Here is a 22,768-nt window from a genome sequence, read left to right as displayed (position 1 = left end):
GTTTTTCTGTCTTGTCATTTTGCTCAGAGGAGAATAGATGAATGAGAGAACAAAATATAACAGGGTAACAATGATCCCAGAAAAATATACACTAAAGGGGGGGAGGGGAAAGAAAGGGAAAGAAAGAAAAAGAAAAAAAAAGAATATGATCAAATATGATCAGGCTGGTGAATAGATCAGTGCCATACACTAGATTTTGGGTGTATTTTGGTCTGTTAGAAGAAACTGCCTCCCAAAATTTTAAAGAAAGAAAAATTTGTATATGTACAAAAATAAGTGTAAATACGATGAAGGGATGGAATATGACTGTAAAGATGAAAATTATAAAAGATTTTATAAAAGGAATTGATAAGAAGTTGGTTGAAAAAAGAAAGAAGAGAAATTAAAAAAAAACAGCAAAAAAAAAAGGGAGAGAATGTGATCACTCAGGAGACTAGAACAAAGCCATACACTAGAGATTTAGGGTATATTTTGGTCTATTAGAAGAAAGTGTATTCCAAAATTTTAAAAAGAGAACAACTTATATATGCACAAAAAATAAGGTTAACTACAATGAAGGGATAGACTATGACTCTAAACGTGAAAAATAAAAAAGATTTTTAAAAAAGGGATTGATAGATAAGATGTTGGTTGAAAAAGGGAAAAAGAAAAATTTTTAAAAATAGAAAGAAAAAAAGAAAATTTAAAAAATTAACTTTGAAAGACTAAAGAATCATGGTAAAAAAGCCATGAATTCTATGTGCTGTATTCCCCTAGCACTGGAGTTCTGCCGTTCTCATTGATTGGTAAACTTTGTCTTGGCTGGCTGTTCTTGCTGATCTTCTCGGGGAGGGGCCTGTTGCCGTGGTTCCCAAATGTCTTTGCCGGAGGCGGAATTGCCCCGCCCTTGCCGTCCGGGCTAAGTAATCTGCTTGGGTTTGCTCTCGAGAGCTTTTGTTCCCTGCAAGCTTTCTGATCAACTTTGGACGACAAGAGTGAAAACGGCGGCCAGTGAAAATGGCGGCCTCCCCATCTCCACCCCAGAGGAGCCGAGAACTCAAGAACACAGGGCCCCACTCCTCAGTGAGCCCCCAGAGAAAAACGGTCAATCATTCCCATCTCCCAGGTCTCCAGCGGCACTCTGTGCTCACTTGGCCCGTGAAGGCCGAGCGTTTCTATCTCTGGCACCTGACTCGGTGTGGAGTCTCCAAACCCAGCAGATCCCTGCGGTGCACTTCCGCGCTGCTCCTCCTGGGGGAGGAAGGGGAGTCTCCCTGGATCTGCTGCTTGTTGGGGCCTGCTGGAGGAGCAGTGGCCCAACTGTGCTGTGGATCACGGTTTATGGCAACCCCAAGCTGAGAGCCTGCGCCTCCACTCCGTCTCTGCAGCCTGCTTCCCTGCTCTGATACCTGGGAGCTCTGCCACACTCAGGCACCCCCTGTCTTTCTGTGACCCCGAGGAAACTGAGACCACACTGTCCCAGCGAGGGTTCCACCTCCCGCTTAGCCACTGGAGCGATCGACATCCCTCATCAGAGCAGACTTCTAAAATTTCCGATTTTGGGCTCTTCTGCTCTATCACTTGCCAATAGTGGCTGATGGAGGCCCCCTCCCCCGCCATCTATCCTCCCGAATATCGCCTCGGATTCACTTCTCCACACATCCTGCCTTCCAGAAAGTGGTCGCTTTTCTGTTCAGAGAGTTGTTGCTATTCTTTTCTTTGATCTCCTGTTGAGTTTGTAGGTGTTCAGAATGGTTTGATCCCCATTCAGCTGAATTCCTGAGACCAGACGAAACCCAGGTCTCCTACTCCTCCGCCATCTTGCTCTGCCTCCGAGTCGCTGGGTCTTAACTGCTTTCAACTAAAAGATAATCCACATGTCAAATTGGTACTTTTAGGGGTGACATACTCTCTGCTTCCTTTCTCTTGTCTGTACTGTACTAGTTATGCAGTTTTAGGTGTTTGGTGTTTTCCTAAACACTAGGCTAAAATGTGTAAGCTATCAGCTCTTCTACATGAAGCAAAACTATACTATCCTTGTTTTGCTTTGATTTCCAATAAACTGAGCCATTTTATGATTCCAGTTATTTATTTAGATATTTAAGAACATAACTAAAAGAAAGGTATAATTCACCATGATAGTAGTAATTATACTAGGATCTAATATAAGTAGAATATAAGATGGTAGAATTATGTTTATTTCATAAAAAATCAAGGTATTATAGGCTCATCCTTATTGTTTTGATCCCAAGACATGAAATTGGCTACTGTTAGGGAGCCAGTGCTTCTTGATAATGGAAGTTAATATTAGAGCCCAGTGGTTATGGAGTTGTAAATTAGGTTGTTTCTTTGAACACTGAGGATGGCAAAGGTGAGAAGCCTTAAATAACTCGAGTGACAGACTAATTTATCTCCTCTTTCTTCCTCTACCCTTCCTGTCTGGCCCCCCACTTTCTTCCCTGGCTGTGAATTCATGTTGATGATTCCAACTAATTTGCAGCTTTCCTAAATCTCCTTTGTAAAGAGAGGCTATCAATCCTCTGTTTTCTAGTAACAGTGTGACTGTCAAAATATATTTTAAATACTTCTTATTTCCCTTTGTCTTATAATGACCCTTTCCAGGGCATCCTGGAATTGCTTTCAAATTGTGTGATTCTGAAGCTCTTATTTTGTCAGCTGTTCCTGTGTCCGACTACTTTGGGGAATAGAAAAAAGACACTTCAGAGTCATCTGGAAGAACCCCCAAATCAACTATAACCTCAGGGTTCATAGCATCAGAGTAGATTATTTTCCATATGGCTAGTGAGGGATACTAATAAAAGGCAAAATATATATGTAAATGATGACTCATAAGGCTGGGTTAGCACTTTCTATGTGTCAACCATTATTTGAATGTTTTCTCTTAGACTTTTACTTTGTGCCATTGTTCATTTTGTCATTATGGACAGCTTAACTGCTCACATGCAATTTTTCAGGCTTCCTGGAAGACAGTCATGTGTTTGTTAATTCATGCTTATACTACCCCAGTTATTCTAAAGAAGTTGCAAGTTAAGAAATAGAATGCCTGGGCACTCTGTTGCCAGATAGGGCCTTGTAGATCTCATTAATGTTGGTGGTCACAGATTCAAAGCAAGCACTGAAGCAGTCTAAGTGCTCCTTCTTGATCTGTTTGGATGCCTGCTTGGCTTTCTTGGCTTGCTTTTGGGTGTCCCCCAACTCATCTCAGGTCTCGTGGAACTTGTCTCAGACACTTTCCAGTATTTCCATGGCTTTCATGTTAGGGGCAGCAATATGCTGGAGCCCACTCTGCTGCTCATTCAGCTTCTGCTGCTGTGTATTCATTTCCTGTTTGATCTTCTCAGCCTGGGCATCCTTCAGCTCTTCACACAGGTCACCATAGTCAATCTCAATGAGGGCCTCTCACACAGAGTTACTGGAAGTTCACTGCGAACCACTCACTGAATCCTCCCCCTGGGAGCTACCCTCTCCCTGACTAATGTCATCCATAGTGCCCTTAGACAGTGCCAACTTGATGTCCTGCATCTTGTAAGCCTGCAGCAGATTGTGGCAGTCACTGCATTTCTGTTCAAGCTTGGTCTCAATGGCTGTTACCTCCTTCTGTAAATGGGTCATTACCTTGTTGGTGCCCCAGTTTCTTAAGAATCTCCTCCATCTCGTGATTTTTTTTAAAATATTTTATTTTTTTTGACAGAGAGAGAGAGAGCACAAGCAGGGGGAGGGTCGAGGCAGAGGGAGAAGCAGGCTCCTGCTCATGACCCAAGCCAAAGGCAGACGTTTAACCGACTGAGCCACCCAGGTGCCCCCCATCTCATGATTCTTGTTATTCACCTCTGTTCTCTGTAGTTGTTCTCTGTAGTTAAGAGACTGTTTTATAGTTTCCCTCTCTATGTTAATCTGTTTTTTTTCTAAAATTCCACAATATGAGGGAAATCATATTGTCTTTGACTGACTTATTTTGCTTAGCATAATACCCTATAGCTCCATCCACATCATTGTAAGTGGCAAGATTTCATTTCTTTTTGATGGCTGAGTAATATTATATATACCACATCTTCTTTATCCATTCATCAGTCAGTGGACATTTGGGCTCTTTCCACCATTTGGCTATTGTTGATAATGCTGCTATAAACATGGGGGCTGCATGTATCCCTTTATTTCAGGATTTTTGTACCTTTGGGTAAATACCTGGTAGTGTAATTGCTGGGTCATAGGGTAGTTCTATTTTTAACTTTTCGAGGAACCTCCATACTGTTTTCCAGAGTGGCTGCACCAATTTGCATTCCCACCAACAGTGAAAGAGTATTCTCCTTTCACTGTATCCTTGCCAACATCTGTTGTGTCCTGTGTTGTTAATTTCAGCCATTCTGACAGGTGTGTGGTGTTATCTCAGTGTAGTTTTGATTTGCATTTCCCTGACGATGAGTGATGTCGAGCGTCTTTTCATGTGTCTGTTAGCCATCTGGATGTCTTCTTTGGAAAAATGTCCATTCATTTCTTCTGTCCATTTCTCAACTGGATTGTTTGTTTTTGGTTGTTGAGTTAGATAAGTTCTTTATAGATTTTGGATACTAACCCTTTATCAGATATGTCATTTGCCTATATCTTCTCCTGGCCTGAAGGTTGCCTTTTAGTTTTGTTGATTCACTGTGCAGAAGCTTTTTATCTTGGTGATGTCTGTATAATAGGTGACAGAAAGAGAAGAAATATTTGCAACGTCTACAATTTAAAATTAAGTAATATCTATAACATAGTAGGACTACAAATCAACAAGTAGGGGACAGCAATCTGAGTATAAAAAGAGCCAAAGAAATGAGCTGAAAATGTACAGAAAAAAACACCCTCCACCAATACCAACCACCCCCCTCCCCAAACTGGTAAACAATGATATGTTAATTTACATCTACTAGACTGACAAATATTGGAGGGGTGAATTAATCTGAATGCTGACATGGAGTGCACAGAAATCTACATGCATTAGCATATTTCCCCTGAGAGAGTAGTTGAAGCAGCACCTCTGGAGAGCAATCTGGCACTCCCTGGACAACTGCAATCCAGATGTAGCAGGCAATTCCTGTTTTGCCTATTTGCCAAGAAAATCTCATGCAGGTGCACAGGGAACATGAGTGAGGGTGTACACTGCAGTGTTGTTTGGGGTGGGGTGTCTGTTGGGGGAAAGTGGATAGGTCAGTGTGGGAATGCACACCCTGAAACAGCATCTATTAGACAATGGATCAGACATAGCATATAAATGAATGTTAAACCACAGTGCACAGTGACAAACAGAAAGAAATGATGCCCATGGATTGAAAATACAAACACATACAACAGTACATATTTCATAAGAACACTCCATCAAGGAATGCACTTTAACCCCCAAAGCCTATTTGTCTGTGGTGGGGGTTGGGATAGAATGGAAGTAGGAAATGAGATAAAGGAATAGACAGATTGGGGAGGGCCTACAGTGAATCAGTGATGTTAATATATCAGGAACTGAAGGGAAAAGCTTAGTATCCCATCATGCTAACATCTGACCATCAAATAGGCCAAGAAAGAAAGAAAAGAAGGAAAGAAGGAAGGAGAACAAAGGAAAAGGAAGAAAGAGAAAGAAAGAAGGAAAGAGAGAGAGAGAAGGACACATTGTGAAAGGGGAGGTGGGAGAAGAAGCTAAAGACATTTGAATTTTTGAATCTGTGCAGAGATTCTTGCATCCTCTTATTGAGTCTCTCCAGAACTGTGGCATGTTAGATAACTTCTCAGCTACCCTGAAGCTACGATCCCTTCTGCAGTAGCAGCGTCTGTTATCTGGGAAAGGTGAAAGGATGTAAGAAAGCCTTTTAGAGCTTCCTAACAAAGAGTTTTCATTGAGTTTGAGTTCCAGCTGTGGTAACATGTAGGCCCATGTGGCTTTGGTCTTCCCTGGGCAGCACTAGAGGACTACGACCACCAATATTAAGGTACTGCGAGGACCAGATAAGGGGCACACCACCTGCACCTGTCAGCAAGGGATGCGTGCCCGACAATGATCTTGCTCACTGGGTGCTGCTACTTAGAATGGGTGATGGGATGGTCTCAGGAAGGAAGCCTAGGATGGGAATTGTCAAGTGGCCATTTCTTCTGAAATGCTCATTTTAGAAGTTGATTTGAATCTTTCTGGGATCTGTGACTTTTTGTTGTTGTAAGTCTTTTTAAAGCATTGCCTGGATATGTCAGAAGCATGACCTTTAAACCTTAATAGTCCCATATAGGAAGCATGCAAATGAAGTGTAAGGAAACTAAACCAGGCAATTACACCCACATATTTTGTGACAAATGTCCACTCTAAGTGGAATTAGGCAAAATAGTCTTTGTAAGAAATGAATGGACATTTTTCCAAAGAAGACATCCAGATGGCTATTCTTACATCCCACTTAAAAGGAAAGGTCCAACTTTAGGCATCGTCTTTCCCTTCCTGTCTCCATGTGGGTGTCCCAGGGCCTCCTTTAGGGATTTATAATGAACACTGTTTCCTTAAGTGGACATCGTGGGCACAGAATGAAACGTGGGGAAGGGGGGAAAGATGGAAAGTGCCTCCTCCAGTGGAATTCCTTTTTTCTTTGCTTATTTTGGCTCATATTCTAGGAGTGGGATTGGGGAAGGAAATAGAAAGGCAGACATAGAAGATCATTCAAAACTCCTGTATATGAAGCAGAAGAAAACACAGAAGAGTCAAAGAATAAATTTGTGGGACAAATTGCCCATGGAGTTTCAAATGGAATATCTCCTGAAACAGAAAAAGAAAAGCCATGTTTGTTTTCTTTCACCCATAATGCATTTTAGATACATTAAGAATTCCATTCAGATGAAATTACCATTGTACTTATTGTAGTGACAAACTCTGATTAAAAAACTGATGACATATCTATCTCCATTTTGGAGGAATTTGTGCATCATTGAAAACAAAGTTATTCCTTTTACAGGAACCGTCTGGTTCCAGCAGTTATTAAGTCTGATTTATTTTGAGGAACATCACAAAGGCACTGGAAAACTGCAAACCATGGATCGAGTCCCCTTCTTCAAGTACAACTGTCAAAAAGTGGATTTTGGGGAAAGACCATCTCCTCGTCTCTTCTCTACCCACCTCTCATACTACTTGGTTCCAAGTGGGCTGAAGAACAAAAAAGCCAAGGTAAGAAATAGACTCTGACTGCTGAGACATAATTGTTATTTTTCATTATTTCATTTCGTTTCAGGACGTTGACACTGTTCACTCATCCACTGTTCACAAATGTGGCATTTTACATACTTTAATTTTCTTTTTTTTTTAAGAGTTTATTTATTTATTTGAGAGAGAGAGAGAGAGAGCACAAGTAGGGGGAGTGGCAGGTGGAGGGAGAAGCAGGCTCCTTGCTGAGCAGAGAGCCTGACGTGGGACTCGATCCAAGGACCCTGGGCTCATGACCTGGGCTGAAGGCAGACACTTAACCAACAGAGTCACCCAGGCGCCCCTTTACTTTAATTTTCAATAGCCATCTGTGTTCTTATCTTATAGTATTGGATTTGTATCTTGCACCCTTTGTTTTCTGATTATACAAGTAATGCAGCCATTAAAAAAATGAAAGAGTATATATGTGTGCATTTAATTTACTTTCCAGAGTGTGTTGTAATATCATATATAATATATATCCTTTCATTTTTGAATCAGCTGTATTAGCGAGTATATATAAAAGGCTATATAAGTATATATAGCAAGTATATATAAAATCCTTCTTCTTTGCTCTGTGTGCCCTCCCTGTTTCCTTTTCACAGTTCACCTATTTTGCCTACTTTCTCTTCAAATGTACTAGTTTCTTGGAAATCCAAAGGAACCTCAGAGAAATCATTTGTCTCTACTGTGGGATTTTCTCTCCCTCTCCCTGGATTAGTCACCTCTACCCATTGATAATTTCAGCTCTTGACTCATTACCTTTCTCTCTACCTCTACTCCTGTTGCTCATGGGATTATTTCAAAGCTGATGTGAATGGTCTTCTGTCAGAGCCAGACAAGGGTGAGCCAAACTGCCCCAGAGGGGTCAACAGGAAGGAGGCACTCACTCATTCTCAGGGTCATGCAAGTGCAGGATTGCCTCCTTCTCATTGACCCCTCAGGCTCTGCACTGGCCTCTCATATCCCTAGCCCTGCCAGAATTCTCAGTGTTGACTTCACCTCCAGTGACCTTTTCCTCCACCAACCTCCGGAGTTTATAACGTGTTATTAACCTGCCTTTATTTATGACACCATTTGCCATCTGATGTAATACATACTTACTTGTTTATTTGTTGTCTGTTTCTGGCCCGAGTGTAAACCCATGAGAGAGATGGAGTTTGCAATGCCTAGAACAGTGTCCAGCAGGTAGTAGAGTTGAATGAATGAACAAAGGGGTCACCAGCAATTGCCGTAACTTGAATCCTGACTTCAAGCCCTTTGTTCTCGGAGAGCTGCCTCCTTTTCCTCCCACTCCTTTCAGGTGTCCATTGCAGTGACCGGTCGCCACATTCAGATTTCCTGTCCCCTCCCCCTCCACTTCTCCTCTCTCTCTCTCTCTCTCACGCATATCTTCAATTTCGTCTCATTCACCAATGACTCCATATTTTACGTTCAAATCCCTTTTGTCTAAATTCCCTTGCTCCATTCAACTCTATTATGATCAGCTGCCAACCCCTAATTCTAGTGAAACCCAATAATTGTATATTTGTACCTGTGTTCATGAATCTGGTAGTGTGGTAGGAAAAAACCAAGACACTTGAAAGTTGTATCTTCTCTTTACTTTTATGGCCTCGATTCTCAAATTTTACTTTTTAAATATTTTGCTTCCCCCCCCTTTCCAGAATGACTGTTTGCTATTGTCTTCTGTCTTCTCAAACCTCAGTAGCATTCTGCTCCACCTCTCCCAGTAAATAGCCCCTAGTAAATGGTTCCCACTCAATGACCTCCACATCCAAAACCTCCACTCACTGCCTTCCCTCCTCAAGAAGAAAAGGATGTGTTGACTATTTCTGTTCTCATTACATATCTGCCTCTCCACTCATGGTTTGGATCCCTTTTTGGATTCCTTTTATCTACCCCATTGTTTCACAAATGGTAGACATTTTGTTCCCCACAGGATATTTGGCATATTTGGAGCATTTTTGGCTAGGGTGGTGATGCTGCTGGTCTTTAGTGCGTTGAGGCCCAGGATGCTGTTAAATGCCCTATGATGCTCAAGGTCGCTCTTATAGCAGGTTATCTGGGAAAAATGTCCATGGTGCCACCGTTGAGAAACTTGCTCTATTCTCAAAGATTATACTTGAGCAATATAATTTCTTTTTTTCATTCATCTCCAATTTCCTGTGATTACAGGATCATTACATTTGGCCCATAACCATGTTTTCATGTGGCACATTTTTACAGCAAAACAAAATTTCTCTTGCTCCATTTCAATTTTCAGCTACTGCCTTTCATTTCCTGTTTGAGGTAAACTTCTTAAAAGAATTTAGCCTCAATCTCCACTCTTTTTTTTTTTTTAAGATTTTATTTATTTATTTGACAGAGAGTGACACAGCGAGAGAGGGAACACAAGCAGGGGAAGTGGGAGGGGGAGAAGCAGACTTCCTGCTCAACAGGGAGCCTGACACGGGGCTTGATCCCAGGGCCCTCGAATCATGACTTGAGCCGAAGGCAGACCCTTAACGAATGAGCCACCCAGGTGCCCCCTCAAACTCCAATCTTTCACTGAATCCTGAATGTCAATGTCACTTATTTTTTACAACATTTTCAAAAGGCAGGAATCATTTCTTATCATTTTTCTTGGCCTACCACTGGCATCTGATGTAGTTGATCACTTTTTACCTCTTTAAACATTTTCTTTTCCTGGTGTTTCAGACACTGCCAAGTTCCTGGTTTTCAGCCTGTCTCAGTGGACATTTAGAGCAGATACTGTTGGATTCCCACCCAATGACCATTCCCTCTCCTCATATCTCATGTCATCAGAACTCCCATTGTGCTTGGATTTGTACCCTCTATGCACTTCTGGCTTGATGGTTTCATCCCTGCCTGGGGAGAAGGGCACCATTTGGTTGGTCCAAGTCCAGGGTTTGGTGCCAGGCAGCTTTCAGTGATTTATTCAGGCACAGGTAAGGGACATGCTTATGAGCAACGATTCAAGGGAAGAAGTTTCTTCTGTGGTTTCTCACAAAAGGTTTCTTCACTCTTAAAGAGACCATGGGGATGAAAAGTGGTAGCCATCTGGCATGGGGAGTAGGGTGAACATGTCAGAGTAGAAAAGTGGGAGACTCTTAAGTCCTTGACAACATCGAGAAGATGAGTTAACCTAACCTGTTGCACTCTCATCTTGGGCCTTGGTGTTTTGTGGGAGAAGGTGATACCTCTACTGTTTAAGAAGTGTTATTTGAGGGGTGCCTGGGTGGCTCGGTCGGTTGAGTGGCTGCCTTCGGCTTGGGTCATGGTCCCGGGGTCCTGGGATCAAGCCCCGCATTGGACTCCCTTGTCGGCGGAGAGCCTGCTTCTCCCTTTCCCTCTGCCTGCCGCTCTGCCTACTTGTGCTCCCTATCTCTCTGTCAAATAAATAAATAAATAAATAAATAAATAAATAAATAAATAAGAAGTGTTATTTGAGGTTTTCTCTACCTTATACATGGCATCCTGGGATACTGCTCCTTCCTACTTACTGGCTTTTCCTTCTCTGTCTAACTTCTGACAACTGATGATTCCCAGGTGTTTGGCCTGGCCTTCTCCTCTTCTTCCTCTGTTGTGAATCCCCGTTGTATATTACCTAATCACCTAACTTTAAATACTATGCCTATGTAGTTGATATCTCCCTTTAATTCTAGATTGCTATAAACTATTTACTATTTCCTATATTATGCCTATAAAGATCTCAAATATCTCCATGGACTCTATTATCCAAATATGGAACTCAAATATCCTAATGGCATTTTTATTTTACCTTCAAACCACTCCTCTTCCCAGGTTCCCTATATTAATAACTATCATTATCTACCTAAGAGGGTTAGGATCAGGACATGTGGCATAAGTGACTCAGTTGTACCATTGTGCCCATATCACTTTGACATAAGCATATAGATTAATGACAAGAAGCCATTCTCAAAGCCAAAGCAGGAGACTTGAAGAGTCACAGCAAGGGAATGAAAAGAACTTCTTCTCTCAAGTTTAGGACAATCTTTTATTTCATTATGGAGATATCAACCACTGTTGACAATTGTTTGATATTATCAGCCAGTTTGTTGATATCAGGTAAATGCCCTCGGTGAAGAGCTCTATTTCCAGGGCAGTGGGGCCACTCAGGGCTGATATCCATCTTCTCATCTCCTAGCTTAAGGGTTGGCTCCAGGCAATGTGCAGGGAGGCAGCAGGTGAATGAAATCTTCCCTAGATGCTTCCCAAAAGAGTCATAAAATATATACATGCTATTTTCACAATGAAGATGCAAGCCTTAGGTTTCATTCAGGGCCCCTGAATATTCTGTACACACAGAGAATAAGCCATTTAAATGTGGGTTGGACAGAGATTGGTGACATATTGTATTCTAATGTCATTGGGTTGCTTAGCTGTTTTTGAAAGTATGTCTTCTGATTGGTTAAAATAAACAATTTTTAAAATGAATCCCTCAATGCTCCTGAAGTAACTTCTGTATGCAAAGTACTTATACTTTACACTATGAAGATATATAAATAAGAATTATGTAAACCATATGCTGAAGGATAAAAAGCATACTCTAAATTTTCTAAGATGATTTGAAAATATCTTAGTAAGTTTTTCCTATTGTTCTATAATATTATAGCTATGAGACATTTTCACATGTATTAGCTTATTGATGTAGGACAAGAGACTATTGTTGCTCTCTGTCAGGGTGAGTTAAGAAGAGGTACTATGTGAGGTGTGTCTTGAGGAGTAATTGAAAGTCACTGGCCAATCATAAAGGGAGAGGCATTGCTGAGAAGGGGAAACCCAAAATACAAAGAGGGCTGAGTATATACGTGACATGATTAGGAAAGTGTAAAGTTAAAACAATAGGCTTCATCCAATTGGAAGGTATTAGGGTAAAAATATGAGAGAATGAAAGCATCAGAAATAATGAATACCTCCTTTCTTTCCAGATTATTTATGTATACAGAAACCTTAAGGATGTTATGTGCTCATATTTTCACTTTGCAAAGAATGTGATGTTACAATTTACAAGTACCTTTGAGGAATTCATGAAACAATTTCTCAACGGAAGAGGTAACTGAAATTTATAGCATAAGTAATACGTTTGGTGTCCTGTGGTAAATTTTAAAGCTTAGTGAATTTGGCAGAGAGAGGATGATGAAATAGAGTTGAACAGGGGTCAGTAATCAATGTTTCAAGCCAGTTGGTAGGGTTGTCTTGGATGACCATGACCTGTCATTTTTACAAATTTTGCTTACTCCTGCTCCCTCTCAGGAGACTGTCAAGTTACATTTATATCACCAGAAAATGTTTACATCTAACCATGAAAAAGGGGTTTCATGAGCATACGGTTTTCTGGTCTAGCTCAGAGAGAAGCATGTCAATTTAGATCACAGGATTGGAGCTTTGCCCTGTATATTGCACGGGGCACCTCCCAGGAGCTCTATTTGACAAAGTTCTGATACACATTCCTTTCTTTTAAAAAAAATTTTTCATTAAATTTTTATTTATTTTTTAAGTAATCTCTATGCTCAATGTGGGGCTTGAACTCACAACCCCATGATCAAGCATTGCGTACTCTATCGTAGAGCCAGCCAGGTGCCCCCTGCATTCTTTTCTGAGGAGACAGTGTGGCTGTTTGAGCAGGAACAAGGCCTGCAGAGGTAGAGATGATGATCTGGAACAGGAGAGTTAACTAACATTAGTCTCTGTGCAGAGCTGAAGTGCCTCATCAGGGAGCCTTCATGTTGCATGCAGCAGGGAAACAGCTCTGTGTGTCTTTGGGGACAGAGGGAGGAGCAAAAAGGAGAGGATTCATTCCTCTGTTTTCCGGTTTTGGTTTTTCACTCCCCATGTGAAGATGATTTCCTGTCTACATGAAATGCATTTTTAAAAGACTAATTGCTTCTTGGGTTCATGTAATTGTTTCCTAGGGGAAGGTGGATAGTTCTCCCATAACCAGGTGCTAGGGGAAATCTGAAATCTAGCAATAGACTTCCTTTTCCTTCTTTGTTACAAAGATTCCCGCACCTCCCACCACCGCAGCTTACTTTCAACCTGTTCCACATAGTTACATAAATATGTCTCTCTTTTTCCCAGAGTGTTAGAAAGCCTTTGGTTTGACCACATCAGAGGTTGGTATGAGCACAAAAGCCTCTTCAACATTCAGTTCCTGATGTATGAGGAGATGAAGAAGGTGAAAAACATGACATTGGTGACTTCATGGTAGCTGCGAGGCAGCCTGGCCAAATGAATTGATAGTTCATATGTAGAACACCCAAAAACAATATCAAACTTGAGATCCCAGATTAAGTGTACAGGAGACATTTTTCTTTATCACTCCTGTACTTTGTTTACCAGGTTTTCATTTACAATTAATTAACTGGAGCTTTCTTTTCAAAAACTGTCTGTGTGTGAGGCATTGTGTATTTATTTCTGTGGGCATACACATGTTTGATTATTGTGAGCCAGATTATTGGTCACTCTTTCATGGATTATGAAATCTATTTTCTGCATTATTGGTTCTAGTAACATTCTTGATGTTATCTTCGTCATTCTGGGATGCATCTCATGGGAAACTTTAATCTTATCTGTACTGTATATGGTTAAGCACTGCAAGAAAAATTAAATGAAAATGTCTGTGTACGATTAGAAACAATCCAGCTCCCAGTATACTCAACTATAAATGCCTTAAAACAGAAGAACATCTATTGCTTATTGACTGAATCCCAGAGGCAGGCTATCCTGATGTTGGTTGTGGCAGCTCAAGTGTATCGTGAATGTCCCAAGCATTTTCTGTCTTTCCTTCCTATCACATTTAGTGTGGCAATGATGTCTCCCCTCATAGTGGCAAGATGGTCGTAGCTCCAAAGTCATGTCCTCAGATGTATGGCAGGAAGAGAGGGAAGTGGGAGAAGAAAGGGCTTTCTTGCCTTGCTTTGCTCCCACCTGTTCTCTAGGAGGAAAAATCACTCTTTTAAACTTCTGTTTGACTTCATCTTTCTGTTTCAATGCCAAAATTGGGTCATGTGACCATCCTAGATGAATGTTTTGTAGAGGACAATGGGATTGCCATGAGGATCTTGGATCAATCAGGATCATTGCTGGCAGGGGTCTGGGCACTGCTGCCAGAACACCACCAGGAATCTCTAAGCAGTGAAGAAGAGAGAGCTGAAAGGCAGGCAAGCCTAAGGGCTACCACCTGCTGAGTATTTGTCACTGGTTTCTGTTACACCTGTTCCAAGCTCATGACACCAAGCCTAGACTCTCTTGTTGAGTCCGTATCACCTACCAAAGAGAGATTCAGGTATGTGGCCAGCCTTGTACCTTACTCACCATATGGCCTCTCCATTGCCTCCGGCCTCCCCTCCCCTCTTTCTCATCCCAGGCATGCGCCTGCAAAGCTCCACCAGGGAAATTCAAATTCTGATAGTCCTGTGACCTGGTATCTCACACCTTCCATGCAACCCCAACACTGCATATATTCTTTCTTTTGCCTGGACTCCATACCTTCAGTTTGGCTATCTAGAAAATTCCTGTTTTTGCTTTAATTCCCAGAACAAATTTGTCATCTTTGCTGAGACTTTCTCTGAATTCTGTTACACAATTACTCTCTGTCCATAAGTTTGTGTATTGAATTCCCAGCACTGATTCCCTGTTGTGCCTCTGTTCCCTTGCACCATCACATGGGCGGTGTCTGACCTATAGTACCTACTTCCCAAATACTTGCTGAGTTAACACAGATAAAATGAAATATGAGTGATCCTAAATGAACCCAAATGTGCTCTAAAACAGTACAAAGTGAAAGATTAATTTACCAAGAAGGAATAAGCAAGTCACTTCTCATGGTCCAAGTCCATTTTTCTAACCAGCATAAGCACCTACGTTTTTCACTCCCATAAAAATACTTAGCTGTCACTTTTGTGTAAATCTTCTTTCTTATAATGTACATAATTTATCATACTCTGATTTATTTCAGGATCTCAGAGGTTCTGTGTTAAAAATCTGCAAGTTTCTGGGGAAAGAATTGAGTGAGGAGGATATGGATGCTGTTGTGAGACAGGTCACATTTGAGAACATGAAGTATGACCCACTGGCAAATTACGACAATATAATAACCACAGAATATGGGATGAATGTAAAAGGTCATTTCCTTCGCAAAGGTGAGGTTGAACAGTGAGTGGCCATGTTGCACTGTGGTAACCAATGGACCAGGTGTAGCTTCTAAGCTTGTTGGCGGACTTTCCTAACACAGAGCCCTCATGGGCCTGTTCATGTCTCTGGACAGATGATTTTCTGATTTCTTTTTGGTGCTTTTCAGGAGACTACATTATTTGTTCCCCAAATGAATCTGATGAGTAACCTACAATCACAAGGTCTTCTCCATGGCCCCCTGAAAATCTACCGATACCTAGCACAATGTCTGCCACAAAATGGATGTTCATTTAGTGTTAGACTGCCTCCCCTCATCAGCATGGGCTCAGCACGTGATGGTGAGGTAATGATGGGTCTGTCGGCCATCACTAGCTGCTCTTGCATCTCTGTGATTTACCCTAAACCTCCACCAGGGCTGAATGAAGAACACACAGTCGCTGTCCTTTTGATCTTGGGCAGGACTATCATGTGTCTCTCTGTAAAGCAGATTCTTACATCACAAAAATGTATAGGAATATCTCATTTGTCTCAATATCTCATACCTCTGGTGAGTGGGATTTTAAATGAATGACTCCTTATATAACTGAGAATTTGAACATGTTAAAATTTTTTTATATTATACAATCTTTCTAAATGATATGTTGTGATGTTCTAACTTAATACACGGAAAATCTATAATACAGAATTAGAGACATAAATTTTGTATTCAATCATAGGGGTCTGTGCCTCTATGTCAGGTAGCGAGAAATATTCGCTTTGATTTCTCTAAATTAGTATTTCCTTCACTTAATCTCTTCCTATGTCTTTACCTGTTCAATTCAAAAATATGAAACACTGTTACCTGGGAGCCCACATGAGGTGGGGACTTGCCTTCCCCGTTATGCCCGGCACACCCTATCATGTTGTAGATGCTAAGGCCCTTCTCAACTGCCATTGTCCTTGCACCTGCAACTTGTTTCTCTTTGAAAAAAGAAAATGTTCTGTGTTCCTACATCTTTAACACACCTGAAAATGACAGACTGAAATGGCTAAGAAGAAAAATAGAAGGAGCCAAATCGCCTGTGGAAGTGAAGCACATCCCCATATGTTTATTGTGTACACACACGCACTCTTCTCTTAGGTGAGATCTAACGGGATGTCATTCACACTAGCTTTAGCGCGGCGTTTCCAGTTTCCTTAGTGTATCTAGTTATTTGTTTACAGTTCAGTGTGTTTTAAGATCAGTGCTTCTTTTCTTGCCCCTCCTTTGGTCAGCCTCTGTTTGTCATCAAGACTCCGTGTCTTGAAGTTTAAAGTAAGACTGTTGTAAACCTAAAGTGGGCAAAGAGGGAATAATTACAGGTGAGCCGTTCCAAAGTGTGGGACCTTGGGTGACATTTTAAAACTCTCTCTGAGCATCCATGTCCTCACCAGTAAATTTAGCTCATCGATATCTGATTTTATGGAAATTGCAAAGGACTTCTGTGAACTACCAGAGCCCATGCTAGCCTGGAATGCAATAGTAAACAAGTTGCCAGAGTTTTCTTCTTTTCCAGGTGGCTGACAGCTGAGAAATCTGGCTACTTATCTTAAATTATAGCATAATTGTGAGGATGAGTTTGCCCCCTTGCCAGGAGGTGGGAGAGTGAAGGGTCGTGGCCATGTGCAGGAGTCAACGGGGGCCTTAGTGGGGAGAAAAATGAAAGTGCAAAAAATGTTTCTCCCAACAACATGCCCCCTCTTCCCGGAATCTTCACTGATGCAATTTCCTTGTTTTTCCTCCCAGGTACCATTGGAGACTGGAAAAATCACATGACTGTTGAGCAGAATGAAAGGTTTGACAAGATTTTCCAAAGGGAGATGAAAGATTTTCCCCTGAAGTTCATCTGGGACGTGAATGAAGATTAGAATGCAAATAGTTTAAGAAAGCACTTTCAGAAGGAAATATATTGAATTGTACACTTTCATCTTTAACTCTCGTTGAATCATTATTGAAAAACTTCAGTGATTAATAACTGTGAATATGCCGTCTTTACATCATTTGTCATCTGTGGCCTGTTTTCCATTTGCTGGGATTCCTCAGTTTCTGTTCAGGAGAGGTTTCCTCTCTTTGTTTTGTCATATAATTAGGGAACAGTTTTTATTTTATATTCAGAAATTCCAAAGGTCTTGGGCCAAAAAGGAGGTCATAAGATGTGATCAAGTTAGCATCTTATAATAGAAGCCTTGTCATTTATAAAAAAGGTACTTATGGTCTTTCTTCATATGTAAGATTTTAATTCTTAGGTAGTGAGTCAAACTTTCATTTTATGACTTCTGGGTTTTGTGTCTAACTTTGAGTGTTGCTATCACAAGTATTTTCATGCATTCATAAATCATATCTTTATTTATCTTATGTTGTAAGAAGACTATTTTTTTCTAACACATAACAAATTGGCCCAAGACCATTTATCGAATAGCCACCATTTTAAATAGGCATTTAAATAAATTAAAAAAGACACGATCTTGTTCTAATCAATTTCATGCACATGAGCTGACTTAGGCAAAATGACATATTTTTCTGTTGATATATTTTCTTATAACCCTGCCATAATTTCTAAAATAAGTTAATAAACTGTAATGACAAGTTGTGTTGGAATGTTGCTGAGTATTGCTTTATTCTTAAAAAGTCATTGGGAGTCTGCCTTCGGCTCGGGTCATGATCCCAGGGTCCTGGGATTGAGCCCCACATCGGGCTCCCTGCTCGGCGGGAGGCCTGCTTCTCCCTCTCCCACTCCCCCTGCTTGTGTTCCCTCTCTCGCTGTGTCTCTCTCTGTCAAATAAATAAATAAATAAATCTTTTAAAAAAAAAAAGTCATTTAAAAACTGACATCACCACTAATTGAGTCTTCCTATTCAGAGATATTATACCCTCACCATTAATTTGTGTTTTCGTTCCTGTCATTTGGTACAGATACATGGGCCTTACATAAGCCTTGCTTATTTCTTGTGGAGTTTATCCCAAGCAGGCCTATATGCTATTTGTAGCTATTGGGAAGGGATATTTTGAGTTACACTTTCCAACTGCTGATTGCTGCTCATGGATTTTTGCCTGCTCACTTATCTCCTGAGTTTCTAGTAGTCAGGCGGGCTGAGTGGAAGCAGGGCAGTCAGTGTGGGCCCACAGGGTGGGGGTGTGGATGCTGCCACCCATCAGATTCTGACCCCCAGATTCTGCAGACCCGCTGGTGTATCCCTGTGTGTTTGTGCCCAATTTGGGGGTGCTGGCTGCCTCTTGTGCCTTTACTTCCATTGGACCATCGCTCTGTTTATCTTTCCTAAGAAACATACCTAATACTTTCCTGAGCTGCAGCTTTACACAAGGATATAAAGGGCCTGATCCTTGCATTGGGAGAGGATTTCTCCTCTCCCAGGGCTGCTCCTGGTTCACCACCTCCTGCCTCTCTGAACTCCTTTCTTCCAAGGGCTCGTAACTCCACAGCCATGGGCTTAGGAGAGGACACATGTCTGGAGAGAGACCTTCCTTTTCTCCTCCTTTCTCCTTATTTCTTCTCAAAGTAGGGTTTGTGTGGGGTAGAGGGAAGGAAATCTTGTGCTTAAAAGTAAATAAGTATTGGCACCTTCTGTATACAAGATATTGCCTTTAGAATTACATATGCATTATCTCCTTTATGATTAGCAAAACCCTGATGAGGTAGGTACTCTTTCATAACAGGGGAAACAGGAGTTGTAGAGATGAAACGAAATTTCCCCTGGGCAACTCTTTAGGTTAGCACTCTGATTCAGAACCTGCTCTGTCTTGCTCTAGAAATGAAAAATCCTTAATACTCTTTTAGCTTTTAGTTTTCCATTAGGGATTGAACTGGGTTGAAACTGAGTTTTCGATTTAACATGACTCAAGTCTATCTGCTTCATCCCCATTCCAGTGAGAGACCAGGAGGTCTGTTTCTCCTTAGTCCTTAGAAATGGAACCATTGGCTCTTGCCTTCATTGGTGTGCATTTTAGTTTTCATTTCTCCTGCCCGAAAGTTTCAAAATCTGGCCTAAGCCCAAAATTGCCAAGTGCACCCAGGAAAGAAAGCCAGGATACTTCACCTATAAAGGCTCTTCCCTCTCTGGAATTTTAGTTGATCTAGTTCCTATTGTTTCCCGAGAGCTAAGGTTTTTAAAATTTTAATTTTTGTGACTTAGTTGTTTTTTAAACCAACTTTAGCCAGGGGAGATTTGGTCTCTGGACCTACTCCATCCTGCGTACTCAGGAAAGGAAGTCTTAGCCACAGTTTTGACAATGATATGACCAGTTTTGGTGGCCTCCTGCCAGGTGTGACAAGCTGAGTCTGTCTAGTCTTTCAGTTGTAGCAGCAAAGCCAACTGACACTTTCTGGTAGGAATTCCACACTCGGTAATTTTACCGTCAAATACATCTGCGGGGCAACGTGGGTCTGAAGTAAAGCAAGTAGTCCTGGTACAGGGCCCCATCGATGGGACAGGTGTTGTGCTAGTGATTCCCGACGCCAGAACACACTGCATCTCAGGAAACGTTCCTCTGAACCACTTACCCCAGTTATGCTCCAGTTGTCTGATGACAAGTGAAGCCCTTTTGCATGTTATGTTATTGAGCCATCATGTGTTCTAGGAAGAGAGAGAAGCTTATCAACCTCAATTCATGAATGGGAGAACTGAAATTTCTGATGCGTAAGCTGCAAACAATTTTCATTTTAGCTTAGTGGATTAACAGGTTGACTTATTTCACAGTATAAGTAGATGCTTCTGTCTACATCCCAGACATATTTCTACTGCCTTTTACATAGATCCATCCCAAGTTTCCCTTCCCCAAATGATCATCCTTGAGGTGAGGCGAAGCATTTATTTTAAACAAGATACACATTGTTTGTGACAGTGGTTTTTTGGACTTTCAACATACAGAAATTTCCTGGTTTGTCTGTTAAAACAGAGATTTCATAGCCCCACTCCGTAGAGATTCTGATCTTGTAGGCTTTCAGAAAGGTCTAGGAGTCTGAGATTTGTGGGTAATCTGTAGCCACAGTTCAAGTGATACTCATCGATAGCTTCCTTGTATTGATCTGAATAGTAATCGTGTGTGTGTGTGTGTGTGTGTGTGTGTGTGTGTACGTGTGTGACTATATCTCTTTCTTTGAAATCATTTCCTACAGTTAATTTTTAAAAATTTAACCAATGCTCTGTCAACCACTTCTCAAACTAACTTCATTAGAACCTTCTGACCTTTGTATCATGGATATTCTGAAATAGCATTGGATGGCTCCAGGGAATTGAGGACTGTTAGTGGGTTTAATTTAAGAATGGGTTGTTTCTATGGCCTATGTGTTCTCTATATTGATACTGATTTCCAGAATGTGATTAGATTTCAGGCCATAAAAGACATTTGTGTTGAAATATAATGTGCACTTTAGTATCTGAACAGTAGCTAAATGAATACAGTTTTAAAAGATAATCAGTGTGACTGTCTAGGTGAAATAAATCAACATTGCAGACCCAGAAATCCAATGATTGTTTTTTCTTACTTGATTTATGGTTGCATGGCTGTTCACTTTATAGAGTCATTGTGGGATGTATGTATATGGTTCATGAACATTGATAATTTATTTTACTTGATAGTAAACAAATTAATTTTAAAGAAGAGAGAGAAGTGAGAACAGCCAGTTTATTCATGGAGATGAGGTTCAGTGGTAAAATCCTGAAGATTCTCTTTGCATCTGTGCTGCCAGGGTCTATGGCATATATGGCCCAGGGCTTCCTGCTTGCCTTCAGAAAACGGAGCAAGTTCATTCTCCACTGTTGTGTTTAATGAGTTCCTAAGTGAGACAAGCATTACTTGGGTCCTGAGACAATCTGACAGAGAGACAAGCATCACACTGGGTTAGATAAGATCCAGAGACTATACCAGTGCCCAGATTGTTCTTACTCATTGCAAATCACAAATGAACAAAAGATTGAATTCTCATCTTTTAATGATATCAAATCATGTGAGGATAATGTGGTAACTGGCCAATTAGTCAGTACTCTCACATTTGTGTTCTGCACAATTTTCCCTCAACCTTTACCAAGAGTTAATTAACTCTTTTGATGTGTGCAATGCCACATCTTCGGTCTCAACAAGTGGCTCTTCACATCATTAAAACATTAGAATGACACTAAATCACTGTAACATTTACTTCTTTAAACATATTAATTTTTAAATATGATTTTATGTATTTATTTGAGAGAGAGAGAGCAAGCATGAGCAGGGGGGAAGGGCAGAGGGAGAGGGAGAAACAGGCTCCCTGTTGAGCAGGGAGCCCGATGCAGGGCTTGATCCCAGGACCCTGAGATCACGACCTGAGCCGAAGGCAGACGCTTACCGACTGAGCCACCCCGGCGCCCCTTAAACATATTAATTATATACGAGCTAGCCGTTTCCAGCTATATAAGTCAATATATGCCGGGCTCAAGCATGACTCCTTCTATGTGCTTTGTTGTCCTTGTACTTAAATCTATAACTTCCCTGTGATACCGTCAGTGGGGATTCTCCTTGTTTTCATTAAGCTTCCCTTGGAATTGTAGAGCCCACAGTTCTTGTAAAGATTTCCTCAGTAGTTTGGGCACCTGGGTGGCTCAGTCGGTTAAGCATCTGCCTTCGGCTCAGGTCATGATCCCAGGGTCCTGGGATCAAGTCCCTCATCGGGCTCCTTGCTGTGAAGGGAGCCTGCTTCTCCCTCTGCTCCCCACTTGTGCTCTCTCTCACTATCTCTGTCTCTCTCTCTCTCAAATAAATAAATAAAATCTAAAAAATAAAAATAAAAAAAGATTTCTTCAGTAGTTTATCAGCAACTGACTGTGTAATTAAAAAACGAGTTAAATTCATAGGTATTTTTGCAATGTTGTTTTAAGTCTTCATCTCAGTCTAGTTTATAGGACAGCTCTGACTGTACTTACCTTTGTGTTTTAACAAAGCACTGCTCTGATATTTGTTTTGATATTTGGCAACTCGTTTTAGGTGGAAGTGGCCATTGCACTTGAGAATACAGCCAATTAGAGTTTCTTCTTTCATTTTTTTATGATACTGTTACTTACTCTCCATCACTGTATTCTATTAATCATTTTTACCTCCCACTGAAGCATATGAGAGACACACATACACACACACACAGAAGGGTATCTATTAAGAAGTCAAAGGTTTGTGAGAGAACTGCAGGCTGTCATGAGATATTTTCAGTTAGTGAGAATCCAGAGCTGAAGTAGACTCTTATCATTCTACTCCACCCACGTTTGGGAGTAAAAGGCCAGCAGGAAAGTAACTTACTTCCAAATCTCGACCTGATATAGGGACCGTAGGAGAGGTAACCAACGGCTGTACTGTTTTGAGTTGCATGCCAGATAAGCTTTCTCTCGGTTCTTTTTTAACAGCTTTGTTGAGGGATTATTCATATACCA

General features: G+C 41.1%; 1 protein-coding gene and 1 pseudogene across 1 annotated transcript; one reads left to right on the top strand and one right to left on the bottom strand.

Moving 5' to 3' along the window:
* Positions 1-3,027: 3,027 nt before the first annotated feature.
* LOC114219508 (structural maintenance of chromosomes protein 1A pseudogene) lies at positions 3,028-5,890 on the bottom strand (annotated as a pseudogene).
* Positions 5,891-5,898: 8 nt separating this feature from the next.
* LOC114219507 (amine sulfotransferase-like) lies at positions 5,899-17,224 on the top strand. The gene is made up of 6 exons (XM_028117051.1): positions 5,899-6,055; positions 6,957-7,165; positions 12,133-12,256; positions 13,285-13,379; positions 15,162-15,345; positions 17,103-17,224. Exons 1-6 carry the CDS (start codon positions 5,899-5,901, stop codon positions 17,222-17,224), a joined length of 891 nt encoding a protein of 296 aa, XP_027972852.1.
* Positions 17,225-22,768: the final 5,544 nt, after the last annotated feature.

Source organism: Eumetopias jubatus, unplaced genomic scaffold (assembly GCF_037043125.1).
Source record: "Eumetopias jubatus isolate StellerSeaLion01/CBP00866 unplaced genomic scaffold, mEumJub1_p1.0 scaffold_6, whole genome shotgun sequence".
In the NCBI taxonomy this organism is placed as follows: Eukaryota; Metazoa; Chordata; class Mammalia; order Carnivora; family Otariidae; genus Eumetopias; species Eumetopias jubatus.
Note: the sequence above shows the minus strand (reverse complement) of the source record. Positions and strands in the feature narration are given on the sequence as shown.